The 14,141-nt window shown below is 37.3% G+C and overlaps 2 protein-coding genes across 4 annotated transcripts in view; one reads left to right on the top strand and one right to left on the bottom strand.

Annotated features, from left to right (window-relative positions):
- clec16a (C-type lectin domain containing 16A) overlaps window positions 1–7,816 on the bottom strand; it is a 70,705-nt gene extending 62,889 nt beyond the window's left edge. For all 3 annotated transcript variants that reach the window (XM_051888594.1, XM_051888593.1, XM_051888595.1), the window contains exons 1-4: window positions 7,592–7,816; window positions 6,913–7,041; window positions 6,652–6,785; window positions 6,419–6,567 (exon numbers count right to left, since the gene is read on the bottom strand). In XM_051888594.1, coding sequence (XP_051744554.1) covers window positions 6,419–6,567; window positions 6,652–6,785; window positions 6,913–7,041; window positions 7,592–7,665 — 486 coding nt within the window. In that variant the 5' untranslated portion in view covers window positions 7,666–7,816. The remainder of the gene's footprint in view (window positions 1–6,418; window positions 6,568–6,651; window positions 6,786–6,912; window positions 7,042–7,591) is intronic.
- Window positions 7,817–7,936: 120 nt separating this feature from the next.
- dexi (Dexi homolog (mouse)) lies at window positions 7,937–9,336 on the top strand. The gene is made up of 2 exons (XM_051888601.1): window positions 7,937–8,759; window positions 8,840–9,336. The coding sequence occupies exon 1, from the start codon at window positions 8,323–8,325 to the stop codon at window positions 8,590–8,592; it is 270 nt and encodes an 89-aa protein (XP_051744561.1). The 5' UTR covers window positions 7,937–8,322; the 3' UTR covers window positions 8,593–8,759; window positions 8,840–9,336.
- Window positions 9,337–14,141: the final 4,805 nt, after the last annotated feature.

The raw sequence follows: 14,141 nt of genomic DNA on the forward strand, positions 1-14,141 counted from the left end.
GCAAAATGGCTCGATAGCGCCACCTACAAAATTTCAATTAAGCGCCATTCGCGCTATGTTTCACGTACGTGTATGAAATTCGGAAGACACATGTAACAGCCCAATACCTACAAAAAAGCCCTCTAAAAACCCAACAGGAAGTGAGATATTTTGAATTTTCTCTGCAAACTTTTTGAAGTTTTTGCCATTTCCAGACATTGTACTTTAACAAACTCCTCCTAGAGCTTTAATCAGATCTAGGTCATATTTGGTCAGTCTAATCTAAAGGCCTTTGTGACGTTAAAGTGCGAAGATCCAGAGTTTTCACTGAATGGCGTGTCCATGGTGGCCTGGCAAAGTTTGATGTTTCGCCATGAAACAGGAAGTTGTTGACAACTTGGGCATACAATGTCCGATCTGCCCCAAACTTCACATGAGTCCTGACTTGAAGACATCTACAATGCAATATTCAGTTACAGTCATAGCGCCACCTGCGGGCAACAGGAAATTACATGTTTTACACTGTGATTAACTCCTCATAGAGATTTAGTCAGATCAACATAATATTTGGTCAGTCTAATCTTAAGGCCTTAGCGATGTTACATTGCAAAGATCTTGAGATTTCACTGAAGAGTGTGTCCGTGGCGGCCTGACAAACTTGATGTTTCACCATGAAAGAGGAAGCTGTTGTAACTCAGGCATACAGTGTCCAATCTGCCCCAAACTTCACATGTGTGATAAGAGTCCTGGCCTATAGACATCTCTATGCCAATATTCAGTTAGTCATAGTGCCACCTGCTGACAACAGGAAATGGCATGCTTTGCACAATAATTCACTCCCAGAAACACATTTAAATATGCCATGAAGTACCAAACATACTAGAAACACATTAAATCATGCAACACTTGGCTAAGTGCTAAAGTATGCAATTAATGCCACGAAACAGGAAGTTGTTGTAACCCAGGCAAACAATGTCTGATCTGCTCCAAACTTCACATGATTGATAATAGTCTTAGCCTGAAGACATCTACATGGCAATATTCAGTAATAGTCAAAGTGCCACCTGTTGGCAGCAGAAGTGTGGCACGTCGAAATGACTTTGCCATATTTCAACTGTATTTACTCGCTTACATGCATGTCGCCCATTGTTCAGTTCTCCTAAGGCCAACGGGTGGCGGTGAGCCCGGGTGTGAGGGCCCTTTCATCGCTGCTTGCAGCTTTAATTTGCTTTAGTAATCTTATTTAAAATGACATCAACTGTACATAAAAAAATATGTGTGTGTATATGAAGGTGTAGAGAAGATTTTTTGTCAGGTTTTATTAATTTTTTTTATTTTGCATGTTCAGAAATTTAGTTTTTCTTTTCGTAGCCTCAGGGCAACGTTGTGTGATAAGGGGTACTTTTCGAGGAAGTTTTGGACAATACCTCACATTTGCCATAATGTGTTATAAGAAGATGCAGGTTTCCTGTGTGTGCAGGAACACCCAAAGTGATGTGCAAAAATTGTAGCATACACCACTATTTCACAGCAGAGAAGAACTGCTTTTTGAAGTTTCGTATGAAGTGAAATCTTATTACATGAAGTACATTATATGGCATGACACACTACATGATACAGACCTATGCATGTATCAAATTCAATATATCAATGTCTTTCAAGTGTTTTTCCTTTTAATGATTTCTTGACATTTAAAAAAAAAAAAAAAAAAAAAAAAAAAAAAAAAAATTGTGATTTTGATGATAATTTTCTCAATGATTCTGTACCATTATTGCACAATGTTGCCCTGTTTTTGAAAGCAGTCCTTTATGCTCACCATTTATCACACCATTTATTTGATAAAAAATACAGTAAAAATATTGATATACAATTTAAAATAACTGTTTTCTATTTGAATGTGTTTTAAAATGTAATTTATTCCTGTGATGTCAAAGCTAATTTTCAGCATCATTACTCCAGTCTTCAGTGTCACATGATCCTTCAGAAATCATTCTAATATGATGATTTGCTGATCAAGAAACATTTATTATATTTCTGTGGAAACCATGATATATTTTGGTTACCCATGCTGTTATTATGGTGTGGAAAAAATATATTGATGGCTCTAATCAGTCTCAAGGTTTAGACATAAGAATGATGAAGAAATGTGAAGCAATGTGAAAATACAGAAAAAATACAAACTAGCTAAGAAGTAGTAGGTAGGACGCAATATTTTTGACTATGTTTGCAGAACATCTTCGCAACTTGCCACATTAAGGCAGAATTCTACTGATGTGCGGTGACAGGTATACCAGATATTGGTAACACTTTACAATAAGATCTCATTTGTTAACATTAGTTAATGTATTAAGTAACATGAACTAACAATGAGCAATACATTTGTTACAGTATTTATTAATCTTTGTTAATGTTAGTTAATAAAAATCCATTGTTCATTGTTTGTTCATGTTAGTTCACAGTTCATTAATGTTAAAAAATACATTTGATTTCCATAATGTATTAGTCAATTTTGAAATTAATATTAACTAAGATTAATAAATGTTGTAGTATTGTTAACTACTTTAGTTAACGTGAACTAATTAACTAATGTTAACTAATAAAACCTTACTGTAAAGTGTTACCCAGATAATTTAGGGTTAGGGTTAATGTGGCTCATCCAATAAGATTTAGCACTGTTTTTGTAATATTAGTTTACTTTTGTTTATAAAACGGATAGTTACGGCCCTTGATTCTGATTGGTTGAGCCGCGTTCGAAGCTGTTGTAAAATTCTCGAAAACATACAGCTGACCGCATTACATAAGTATCACTGCACCACTGATTGTGTATTTTGCTGCGTCTGTCTTAGCAACCACTCTTAGCAATGTAAACATATGTTTGTTCTCTATTGATTTTGTTCACTGAAGCTTACTGCATTTTATGTAGAAGAGTATTGTAAGAGAGATATCGAGTGACTGAGTGTATTACCTGCATTCAGATTTAGCATTTTCCTTCAGGTCAGTCCTATGTTCATAATAAAAGTCAGTTTGAATGTCCGCTGCGATCTTGTCCTTTTAACATTTAATGGGTTTCCCCGTGCCCTGCTGACACTGACAGCGCTAGTCAAAGCATTTGTCATTTGAGTCTTGTTCCGTGTTCACAACAAGTTTCGGTAACACTCATTAAACATTAATTAATGTATTAACTAATATGAACTAACCATGAGCAATACATTTGTTACTGTATTTACTAATCTTCGTTAACGTTAGTTAATGAAAATACAGTTGTTCATTGTTTGTTCATGTTAGTTCACAGAGTATTAACTAATGTTAACAAGATTTTAATAATGTATTAGTAAATGTTGAAATTAACATTAACAAAGATTAATAAATGCTGTATAAGTGCAGTTCATTATAAGTTCATGTTGACTAATGTAGTTAAATAATGTTAACTAATAAACCTTATTGTAAAGTGTTACCCAAGTTTCAATATAAAAGTCTTTGCGACTGAGTGACTCCCTCATTGTCATCTAATGGCGTAATAATGTAACTTCTGTTGCTGTTCACAGTCAGGGACTTTTTTTTATATATATATATATATATATATATATGGCGAATATATATGGCGAAAATGTCGATAAATGACATAATACCGCAATTAGAATATTCATCATGTCATTGTTGTATTCGCATTCTGCCAAGTGTCAGCCCTTTACATTTGTTTGCTTCTCCGCTGCTACCCTTTTTGCTCACTTAATATATTTTAATACTGCCAAATTCCCAATAAAATTGTTTCAACTATTTATTTTTGTTGTCAGACAATATGAAATGGTGACTGAAACGCGGCCTATTAAGACTACATGCAGGCCTCGACATAGCCTTGTCATGTGCTTGTCCTTTGGACAAGTCGATCGGTCATTCACTTGTACGAGTAAAACAGTTGCTTGGTGTAAATATAAATTTATTCTGAAGCAATATCCTTTCAGAATACTGCAGCTTTGACATATTTAAATCTGCTGTATGATCATCATCATCTGACATCTTTAAATTCATGTTGTATGATTCATGTAAAATGATTCATCTTTCATTTTAAATTCTTAAATTTGATCAATCAATTCAATTAGAATAAGACACTAAGGGCTGTTACCAATCAAATTAAATCATTTACAACAATAAAAAAAAAAATACAACTGTATTAAATAATGTTATGGGATTGTTTTAAATATTTTTTGAAAATACAAGTAAGAAATGTTGGGTGGGAAATGATACTTTTAAAAATTGATGACCGTCTTAATAAGTGAGTCATTGATATTCGTTCAAACGATTCGTTACAATGGCTGTTTCATTCAAAAATGAGGCAATTGTTTATGAATAGGTCATTGAATCTTTGAACCGATTCTTTCAAAACGCTGAATCATTCAGTAATGAAATCAGTGTCACGTTTTTAATCGTGATTGTATTCAGGAAAACAGCATTGGTCGTGTGATTTTGCTTAACTGTATCAAGTTATAAAAACTCCATTTTGAATCAGGCTCCTTGTCAAGCCGGGCAAGTCAAATTCTCTTTCACTTGCCCCTTCAAAAAATCCATTTATCCCGGACTAATTGACAAGCGTTTGTGTCGAGCCCTGACATGTTAAACCAGCGCTAAAATCCTGATTTATAATAGAGACGTTGTCTGACAAAATCACCATACACATAATATAAAGACATTTAATGTGATTTTGGCTATATATACACGTAAAATGATCACTCGGGTTAGAAGCAATAGTATTCATTTGTTCTCTGACAGAGCGCACACTCGCACAGCCTCAACTGAATGCGCTGCTCCTCTCAGCCACTCACTGAACAGCAGACGCAGAGAGAGGTGCGCCTGCGGCAGGAAAGCAAGATCTCGCGCTCGTGCGCAGTACCGGGGGGTCTCGGAAGCTAGAACAGGTTAACAAGTCGCTATATTCGTCACAATGCGCTTTCTTGGAAAAAAAAGTCGCAAAAGGGGTCTGAAAAGTCGCTAAGTTGGCAACACTGATGCAGCTTTCCGTCTCCAGGCCACCGCTGTCCAAACCGGCGTTACGGCAATTTTGCACCGGCCGGAGGCAATTACCAAACTGGTTCCGCGTGTGTATCACACCAATGTACATATTTTGCGACAGCAAATCAAAGTTATTAATTATGAAGGCTATATTCAAAATAAACTGGTAGTATTATTTTTCTAAAAAATTTAATGCCTGTATAAAAGGCCTTAATTTCGCAAAATCCATTTAATGACTTTTAATGCTTTTTAATGCCCCGCGGATACCCTGATTAATACATATTTTTTGGCTTTAATATTTGTGGTAACCGTTTTATACTCCGCTCCGCGTCGTGCCTAACAATGCCCCTTAGCCGTTATAAATTCACTGTAAACCACGGCTTCACGGGGCTTATTGCTTTATTTTAAACCCAAGAGTTACATACTGTGGAGCTGATTTAATGCTGATGCAAGACTTATCTATCATTTGCTATAAATGTTATCTTTTTGTTAGTGTCCATGAAGCTCCAAATAAAAAGAGAAAATAATCAAGTGAGATTAACTACTCTTCATTTGTAAAGTGTTTAATCCTTCATACAGTGATATTTTTATGCTGTGAAAGAAGATTCAGATCATTCATTTACTAATAACATGTCTTTGTTTGCTACATTAGTTCCGTCAGCAATGCCAGTGAAACTCCTTCCATGTTTACTGTTTACCACGGGATGCCAAAATGTTGCTATGGTTAATCACTATCACAACCATAATGAGTTCAAAAGAGACTCGTGTGGCTCCCCAAGCAACTAAATGCAGTTGTCACTCCCAAAACTTTGCTTTGTTAATGTCATTCAGATACATTACACTGATCTGAGCTTATATTCTACATTCAAGCTGATTCTATAAGCTTCATTAGTCTTTAACAGTTGGTAGTCTTGATATTTTTCTGTAAGTGGCATGTAACATGCATTGGTTTACATGATACTTTAGCAATCTTCAATTTTACATTAGGAGATTGTATTTGCAAACAGTGCAGCATCAGCTCTCTCATAGAGCGAATCCTTCCACGCAGGCCCTCTCTATTCCTGACACCAACGATTAACAGCATCAAAGGTGCCACGGAATAAAGAACACATGAGGGTTAAATACAACCATTTACAGTACACCAATAACTTTCCCCTATACAAATGAGCCCTGAAAAATTTCCGTCACCTTCCAATCCACATAAAACTGTTGTAAACTTACAGCTGGCCTGCATATGTCCAAAATGAAAGAACATAATTGCTGAAGCTGGATGAACACACAGGAAACACGGTTTTACAAAGTCACTGTGAATGGTTAGATCTTCCTGGAAGTGGTCTGCTAAACATGATGCGAGCCCACAAATAAAAGCCCCTCTTCTGCTTTCAGTACAGTCATTTGAAAAATGACAGTTGCCCAAGTAAATGCACCTTACCTCATTGTAGAAGAAGTGCACTGTGTGGTTGTTGAGTTTCAGAGACAAAGTCTTCAGAAAGGAGATGTAGTAGGCCATAATTTCCTCATCAGAAAAGTCAAATTTATGCACAATGATGGAATTAACATGGTTATTTGACAGCAAGTAATCTAAAACGGAAAGGAACAATATATTAAATGGTCAGGACATAAACATCAAATTAGAATTTGAACTTTGTCCGGGGTTTTACTCACAGAGAGAAGTCTCATGACTAATGTTCTCAAAAAGGATGTTGAGCGTTTGCAGAAGCTGGACACACACATACCGCCCGGATTTCTGCCGTAGTATGTTGAGGAAAAATGCAAACATGTTCTTCTCCAAAAAGAAGCTACGAAGAGAGGATGATGCTTACAGTCATGAAAAATTCGATTTTGTATTTTAGCTGTCATTTTATTGCAAAACTAGCATGTGGAAACACTTAAAATCTGAGAATAACAAAGAGATGTGAAACTCACTCAAAGACAGAGCTGTCATTCTGATCACCCCAGATGAGAATCTCTGTAATGGAGCGAATCGTTTCCACCAGCAGATTTCTGTTGTGATCAGTCACTGTTGTGTTCTTTGTTAGGACATGGTACATGTACCTAAAGAAAAATTAACAATAATAATATAAAAATCTACTTAAATGCCACAAGATATTTCATATTATGCCCATCTAACTTATATATATGTAATGTATTTGAGATCGTAACCACCATAAACCATTTCTGCATAACAGAAAACTACTTTAAGTGATATATTTAATAAGACAGATATAATGTATTTAATAAACTAACCCACCAAATCATACAACCGTATTGTAACTACAGCTGTGGTTCAAAATATAGTGAGCGGTCTACACAGACAGCTTTTTTGGGCAACATAAGTGCATCCCCAATGTCACAAAATGATGTCTTGGTAGGCAGCTCACTAGATTTCGACACCAAGTCTACGACTGCTACACACACAGTTTTGCTCCTATGCGCTCAGTTTAACATCGTAATTAAATTCTGTCAGGCGTAATATAATGTTTACATTTTCTAAACTGACTATTAGTGACATTCCACAGTAATGCCAATCACTGGCTGAATTATAAAGCTAAAACTGCACGAGCTGCGCTAGCGAAATAGCTGCTAAAGGTCCATAAAAACTTACTTCAAATGATCCAAAGAATGAATGTTTTTGGACTTCCCCTGTCCTCCGACCCAGCTCCTTGAACGGCCGAACATTTTTTAGGTGTATTTATTTCACAATATGTATGTTTTAACACAATTTGCTAGGCGAATTGATCCATATCCGCAGCAGTTGAAGGCCCAGAAACCTCACATGAAAACATACCTGTCGACCTATCGCTTATGACAGCCCAAACTTCAGCTCCATATCATTATGGGATTTGTAGTTTATTATTGAAGTCGTCAAAGCGAGTTCGCATCGCTTCACTAGACGATTGCGGACTCAATTTCCCATAGTTCTGTGCGAACGCAACGGTTTTGGTGAAGTCATGAGAAAGCGCCGTTTGTTTTGTTTTTCACGCGTTATAAAGCTTCGTCGTGCCTCTGGATGGTTTTTATTTCTGAATTGTAAACGTCGCCAGCACTTTTAAGAGGGAGTCGGGATATTTTTGTCCTAATGTCAAAGAGCAGCGCGCGGCCTTGGAACATTCAAACATGCTGTTCTTCACTAACTTAACTGTTACTTGCTGTATAGTGGAAACATACATGTGTTGAACGGATCGAAAGGGGAATCCTGCTGAAAAGGGAGTTGCATCACTGCGTTTTTGATTGAAATGGATAGATCCACACTGACCTGTCTCATATAAAGTGTGATTAAATGCTTTTAATTCTTTCAGTCTGTTCAGTGAGAGTGAATTATATGTTTTGGAGTCTATGACACACTCAATTTACTCTCGGTTAGATTCAGTTGAATCACTAATCAACGAGCTTCCATATATGTTTTATCTTGGCCTATTTTTTGTCAATGTCTTAATTCTCTACTATGCCTTTTTAATGGAATACATAGTCCTTAATGTAGGGATAGTATTTTTGCCAGAGGATATGGACCAGGCACTAGTGGATTTGGGTGTTCTCTCTGACCCAGCCTCTATTCCCTATGACACAGACACTGAGCTGGATGTTTTTGAGGGATATCTGGAATAAACTACTATGACTGGCAATCGCAGCCGAAGCTTTTGTGGGGAAGGTGTCATTTGGCTGATTCATTTGGTTACTGGAGAGTCATTGTCAAAAGGAACTACATATCATCTCTGCAGACATAAAAATATATTGCAGTGGTCAAATTATAAAAAAATGGCTTTAAGGAATAAGTAAGTCATATTAAAGGTCAGTTTTTAGATTATGATTCATACTCAAAAATAAATTTGCATTAATTGCTGTGTCTCCACAGGCTGTCCAGGTTCAGGGGACTGACCTGCAAGCAAGCTATCGTGCCACATGGAATATTTACCCGGAACAGATAAGCCGAACGGACTATGTGGTTTTCCATGGAGCCGCCAGTCAGTATCTCTTCAGAGATCAAATTCTGGCACTAACCACTACTGTGGATATAAATATTGCATTAGCCTATTTATTTTTAGTTTGGCATTCAGCACTCAAGCAGGATTCTGTGTCAGCCCTGCAAGGGCTTGTTATTACCTGTAGACAAATCCCTTATTTATAAATGGTCTGCCTCAGCATGGTTTCATTCCCTTTAATGCTATTCAAATAAGCAATACGTCATGAGACAAACAGGGTGTTCTGAATTTTTCTATAAGACTGTCTTTGGAACCTCATATTTGTGACAGCCTGAAAATGATATATTTGAGTTTCAGTTACCCATTCTCTCTCTCTCTCTCTCTCTCTCTCTCAATATATATATATATATTTAATAAATGAGTAATTTCACTTTGTGTTGCCATGGTGTCACATTTGACTTTTAAATATCTGTTGCCAGATTACATAAAACATACTGTGTTAACAGCGGACTACTCTGAGATCCTAACTGGGTCAAAGATTCAGTGAGTGGCCTTGATCAATATCTAGTATAAATCTAGGGTAGGCAATGTTTTTCATAAATACTTTTTGTTATATTGGTTGAAATTCTCTTCGCATCCTGATAGCAGTCAATAATAGAAGCGGTCTAAAAATAAAAAAAATACATATATCTTCTGTGGAAGCCTCAACAACAAAAAATGTTTGTCTAATCATTGCATTCGGTCCGAATGCAATGATAGGTTGTCCTACCTGCCTGTCAACTTATATATTTCCATACCTCCACGCACCATACTCGTGCAGACAAAACACGTCATCAGTGTGTAATTGTAGACATGGTGCGTTCAAAGAAAGATTGTGTCGGAAAGATCGCATTTACATGTTGAACGCACATGAACGCCGTAAACACCAGTGGGAAGCTCAGGATTTTCTTTGAGCCCCGATCCGTACGAGTTAGGTGTGTCAGTAAAAAACGTGGTGGAATACCACAATACTGACCACACAATTTACTAGTGACATTGTCAGACTTCTTTTTATTTACAACAAAATAAGCTAATTGCATGTACAAAATATAATAGCACTGTAATATACTACGATAAAGTTTACAGTGGCTTCCTAAATTAATTAAAAACATAAAAAAGCAAAACACACCTGATGCGCATTCTGCTTTGTTCTTCATTTAGAAAAATAGTAAAAAAAAAAAAAACCCTGCTGTATTTTAGTTGAGAAGGTACACGGCCAGCTTGCTCTGACGAAAGTGACTTTAATGCACCTGATGTAAACACAAACTTCCCAGAAGGACTTAAACGTAGCAACAGTCACCGAGTGCCACAAACAAACGAGAAGGGTCAAATTAATACAAACTCAAGACAATTATAGCTAAAAACCTAACCCTAAACCTTACCATAACCCTACCACTTCCATGAAAATAAAAGTTACTGTAGAGTTTCATAAATAAAATACTTAAAAAACAAACAGGATGACTTACAGCGTCTGGGCCAGTTGTTTAAAAGTAATCTAATCAGATTTCAGCTATCAGATGGGATATCTTGAAATTGGGTTGTTCAAAAGAAAAAAAGGATTATGAAGTCGGATTAGATCATGTAATCCAATCTCGGTTTAGATCTGGATCAAACCTTAAGTTTGTGTTGTTCAAAACTTTTTTGTAAAATTGGAATACCTTTAATCCAAGATATCAGGATTATCCCGATCGCAGCAGAAGGGTGGATTCAGCATTGATTTTAGGAACTTATTTTAATAAAACTTTAAAATAATACAACATTTACATGCAGTATACATACTTATTTTTTGCAATTGATTTGTATGCAGTGATAAAGTAAATAAAGTACACACACATTAGGTTACCTATTAAGTCTTTCAGTGCAGTAAAATAAAAATAATCCTTCAAACAGCTGTTAATGTCAAACAAATATATTTAATTTTAATCTTAATTACAGTGACACAATCATCAGAGATGAACCAGTCAAAAGTAGTTTCTAACAAATGCATCTCTTATTGCATGTATATTTGTTTTTATTTATTTGCTGTGGGTCAGATGAGGGGCTATGGAAACCCTAAAGGGACATGGTGATGTAAAAAACATGAGATGGAAGGAAAAATTATCTTTTTATGCTTTTGCATTCTGTTGCAAATGTTTTGCATTCCTCTGAGAAGCTTTGCATTTGATTGAAGAACTTTTCAGTTCTTTGCAAGCAAACTCAACATTTCTCAGGTGAACGCAATGCAAAACTTTTCTGTGAGAACATGAATAACGTTGATTTTTTTTCCCTCCCATCTCATGTTTTTTCCATCACCATGCCCTTTAGGGTCTCCGTAGGGGTCTGACTGTAACCGAAAATGGAAGGGAATGTTTGTATTGTTTTATTGTGCTGTTTTTTTGTTTCTTCAAATAAAAACACTTAAAGTGACCCCACACTGACTATTCTACCTGTTGTTCTTTACATAGCTAGCAGCCTACATTGTGAAATGTGATCCCATTTAGAGCATTAGTAGCCTAATCTGGATTTGGCAATATGAAAATGTGTGTGTCTGGATTAGGGTGATCCAGTCCGATTTTGCTCATTCTAATCCAGATTAAACTTTTTGAACAACTGGGCCCTGGTGATCTATAGATGTTTTCCACCGAAATTACCCGGAACAATTTGTCCCAGGAACTTTTTCCACCTGGACCTGTTGCTGCGTTCGTTTCCATTGCAGTCTAAAGGCAGGAAGACACCAAGCCGACGGTCGGCCGTCGGGCAGTTTTTGTTCGTCGGCCAACTAAGTTTTCTCAGTGTGTTTCGCACCGTCGGCTAAAGTTGGTCCTCGGCGTTTTTTTTTTTTAAGCCGATCCGACATGTTGAATCGGCGTCGGAGCTCGTCGGTCCGTTGGGCCATCTGACCATTCTGTTCGTCGGTGTCGGCTTGGTGTGTTCCTGCCTTAAAGCTGAATCCCAAATGGCACCCTAATCCCTCACTGTCTTCCTCTGAGTCTGCACTTTCATGACGTAATGCCGCTTTGACTGCCGGGTAAAGTCCTCTGCGTAGCTCGCAAACTTGTGGGCTCAGCGGAAGTGCGCAACGAAGGCTAACCGTTTTCCGGGGACAGTCCCGGTTTTTCGTGTTCTGTCCCCGACTGGAGCTGTCCTCGGAAATGTCCCCGTTTTACAGCTCGTTCCAAATCTTTAAAGTATGTTCTTTTGTGCACTCAATACTTGATCGGCAGGACATATTACAGCAAATGACTTGCTCCTAGCACAAATTACAGCATCACTGAACTGTGGCATGGAAATGATCAGCCTGTGGCACTGCTGAGGCACTATTGAGCCTTCAGATCATCTGTATATTGTTGGATCGACTGTTTCTCATCTATCTCTTGAAAATATCCCATAGATTCAGGTCAGGCATATTGGCTGGCCAATAAAGCACAGTAATATCATGGTCAGCAAACCACTTGGAAGTGGTTTTTGCACTGTGGGCAGGTGCTAAAGTCCTGCTGGAAAAGGAAATCAGCATCTCCATAAAGCTTGTCAGCAGATGGAAGCATAAAGTGCTCCAAAATCTCCTGGAAGATGGCTGCATTGACTTTGCACTTGATAAAACACAATGGACCAACACCAGCAGACGTCACAGCCCCCCCAAATCATTACCAACTTCAGAAACTTCACACTAGACTTCAAGCAGCTTGGATTCTGTGCCTCTCCAGTCTTCTTTCAGACTCTGGGACCATGATTTCAACATGAAATGCAAAATTTACTTTTATCTGAAAAGAGGACTTTCGACCACTGTTCACTGTCCAGTTCTTTTTCTCCTTAGCCCAGGTAAGATGCTTCTGACGTTGTCTCTGGTTCAGAAGTGGCTTGGTAGTCCTTTTCCTGAGGATGTCTGAGTGTGGTGACTCTTGATGCGCTGACTCCGGCTTCATTCTACTCATTGTGAAGCTCTCCCAAGTGTTTGAATCGGCTTTACTTGACAGTATTCTCAAGCTTGCGGTCATCCCTGTTGCTTGTGCACCTTTGCCTACCCAATTTCTTCCTTCCAGTCAACTTTGCATTTAATATGCTTTGATACATCACTCTGTAAACAGCCACCCCATTCAGTAATGACCTTCTGTGACTTACTCTCTTTGTGGAGGGTGTCAATGATTGTCTCCTGGACCATTGCCAAGTCAGCAGTCCGGGGACAGTCCCGGTTTTTCGTGTTCTGTCCCCGACTGGAGCTGTCCTCGGAAATGTCCCCGTTTTACAGCTCGTTCCAAACAACCCGCAAATACATTGCAAATACGGAGCAATAGTGTAGTGATTATTTTCACCAACAGAGGGAGCGGTGCAGCTACACTACTACACTTGGTCGCGCGCGCGTGCCGCTACTTCATGAAGAACATAACCTGAATTGTTTTGATCCATTTTAAACGTCCCTAGAATTTACGAAGTCAAAACGCATCATTTCCACACACACACACGTCTTAACTATATCACGTGGTGAAGGTAGACTCAGATATGAATATATAAAATAATAATAAAAAATAATAATACACTTGGAACTTTGTGCTTAAAATGTGTCTAAAATGCAAAATAGTTAAAAATAGTTAAAAGTAAAAAAAAAAAAAAAAAAAAAAAAAAAAAGTTGTATAGGGCCTAGAGTATAGCCTAAACAGCTTTAAATGAAAACATTAAATTCAATAATAAATGTTAAAAATATTAAATGCCGTTTTATTTATCTTATCTTTTTATATGTTTGTTGTTTTATTTTTTGTAAAGTGCTTTTGTAAAGTTATACTTTTGTTATAACATAATAGGTAACGTTATATTGTTTTAACCTGCTTTTGCAATGGTTAGGCCTACTATTAATAGTGTAATAGTTTTGGTGAATTGTATTAAAACCAGACCAAAAATCCTAATAATCAAACTAAACCATAATAATTATTAATGCAATAATAATACTAATAATAATAAATGTTTATTGTCCCCGTTTTTTAATTATTAGATAATAACAAATGAGGGAATAAAATAAATAACAAATGAGGGAATAATAACGAATAGGAAAAGTCCCCGGTTTCCATTTTAAAAATCTGGTCACCTTAGCATAGCGTCCGCAAAGGGGGCGCTCGTGAGCACCCTTCTGAAACCTAAAATGATGAATGGGACACCCCACGGTGTCGTGGACTTAATGGACACGCATACGCCCAGCCATTGTAAATCCACAAGACCGAAAGTGCA

The sequence above is a fragment of the Ctenopharyngodon idella genome, chromosome 3 (genome assembly GCF_019924925.1).
Source record: "Ctenopharyngodon idella isolate HZGC_01 chromosome 3, HZGC01, whole genome shotgun sequence".
NCBI lineage: Eukaryota > Metazoa > Chordata > Actinopteri > Cypriniformes > Xenocyprididae > Ctenopharyngodon > Ctenopharyngodon idella.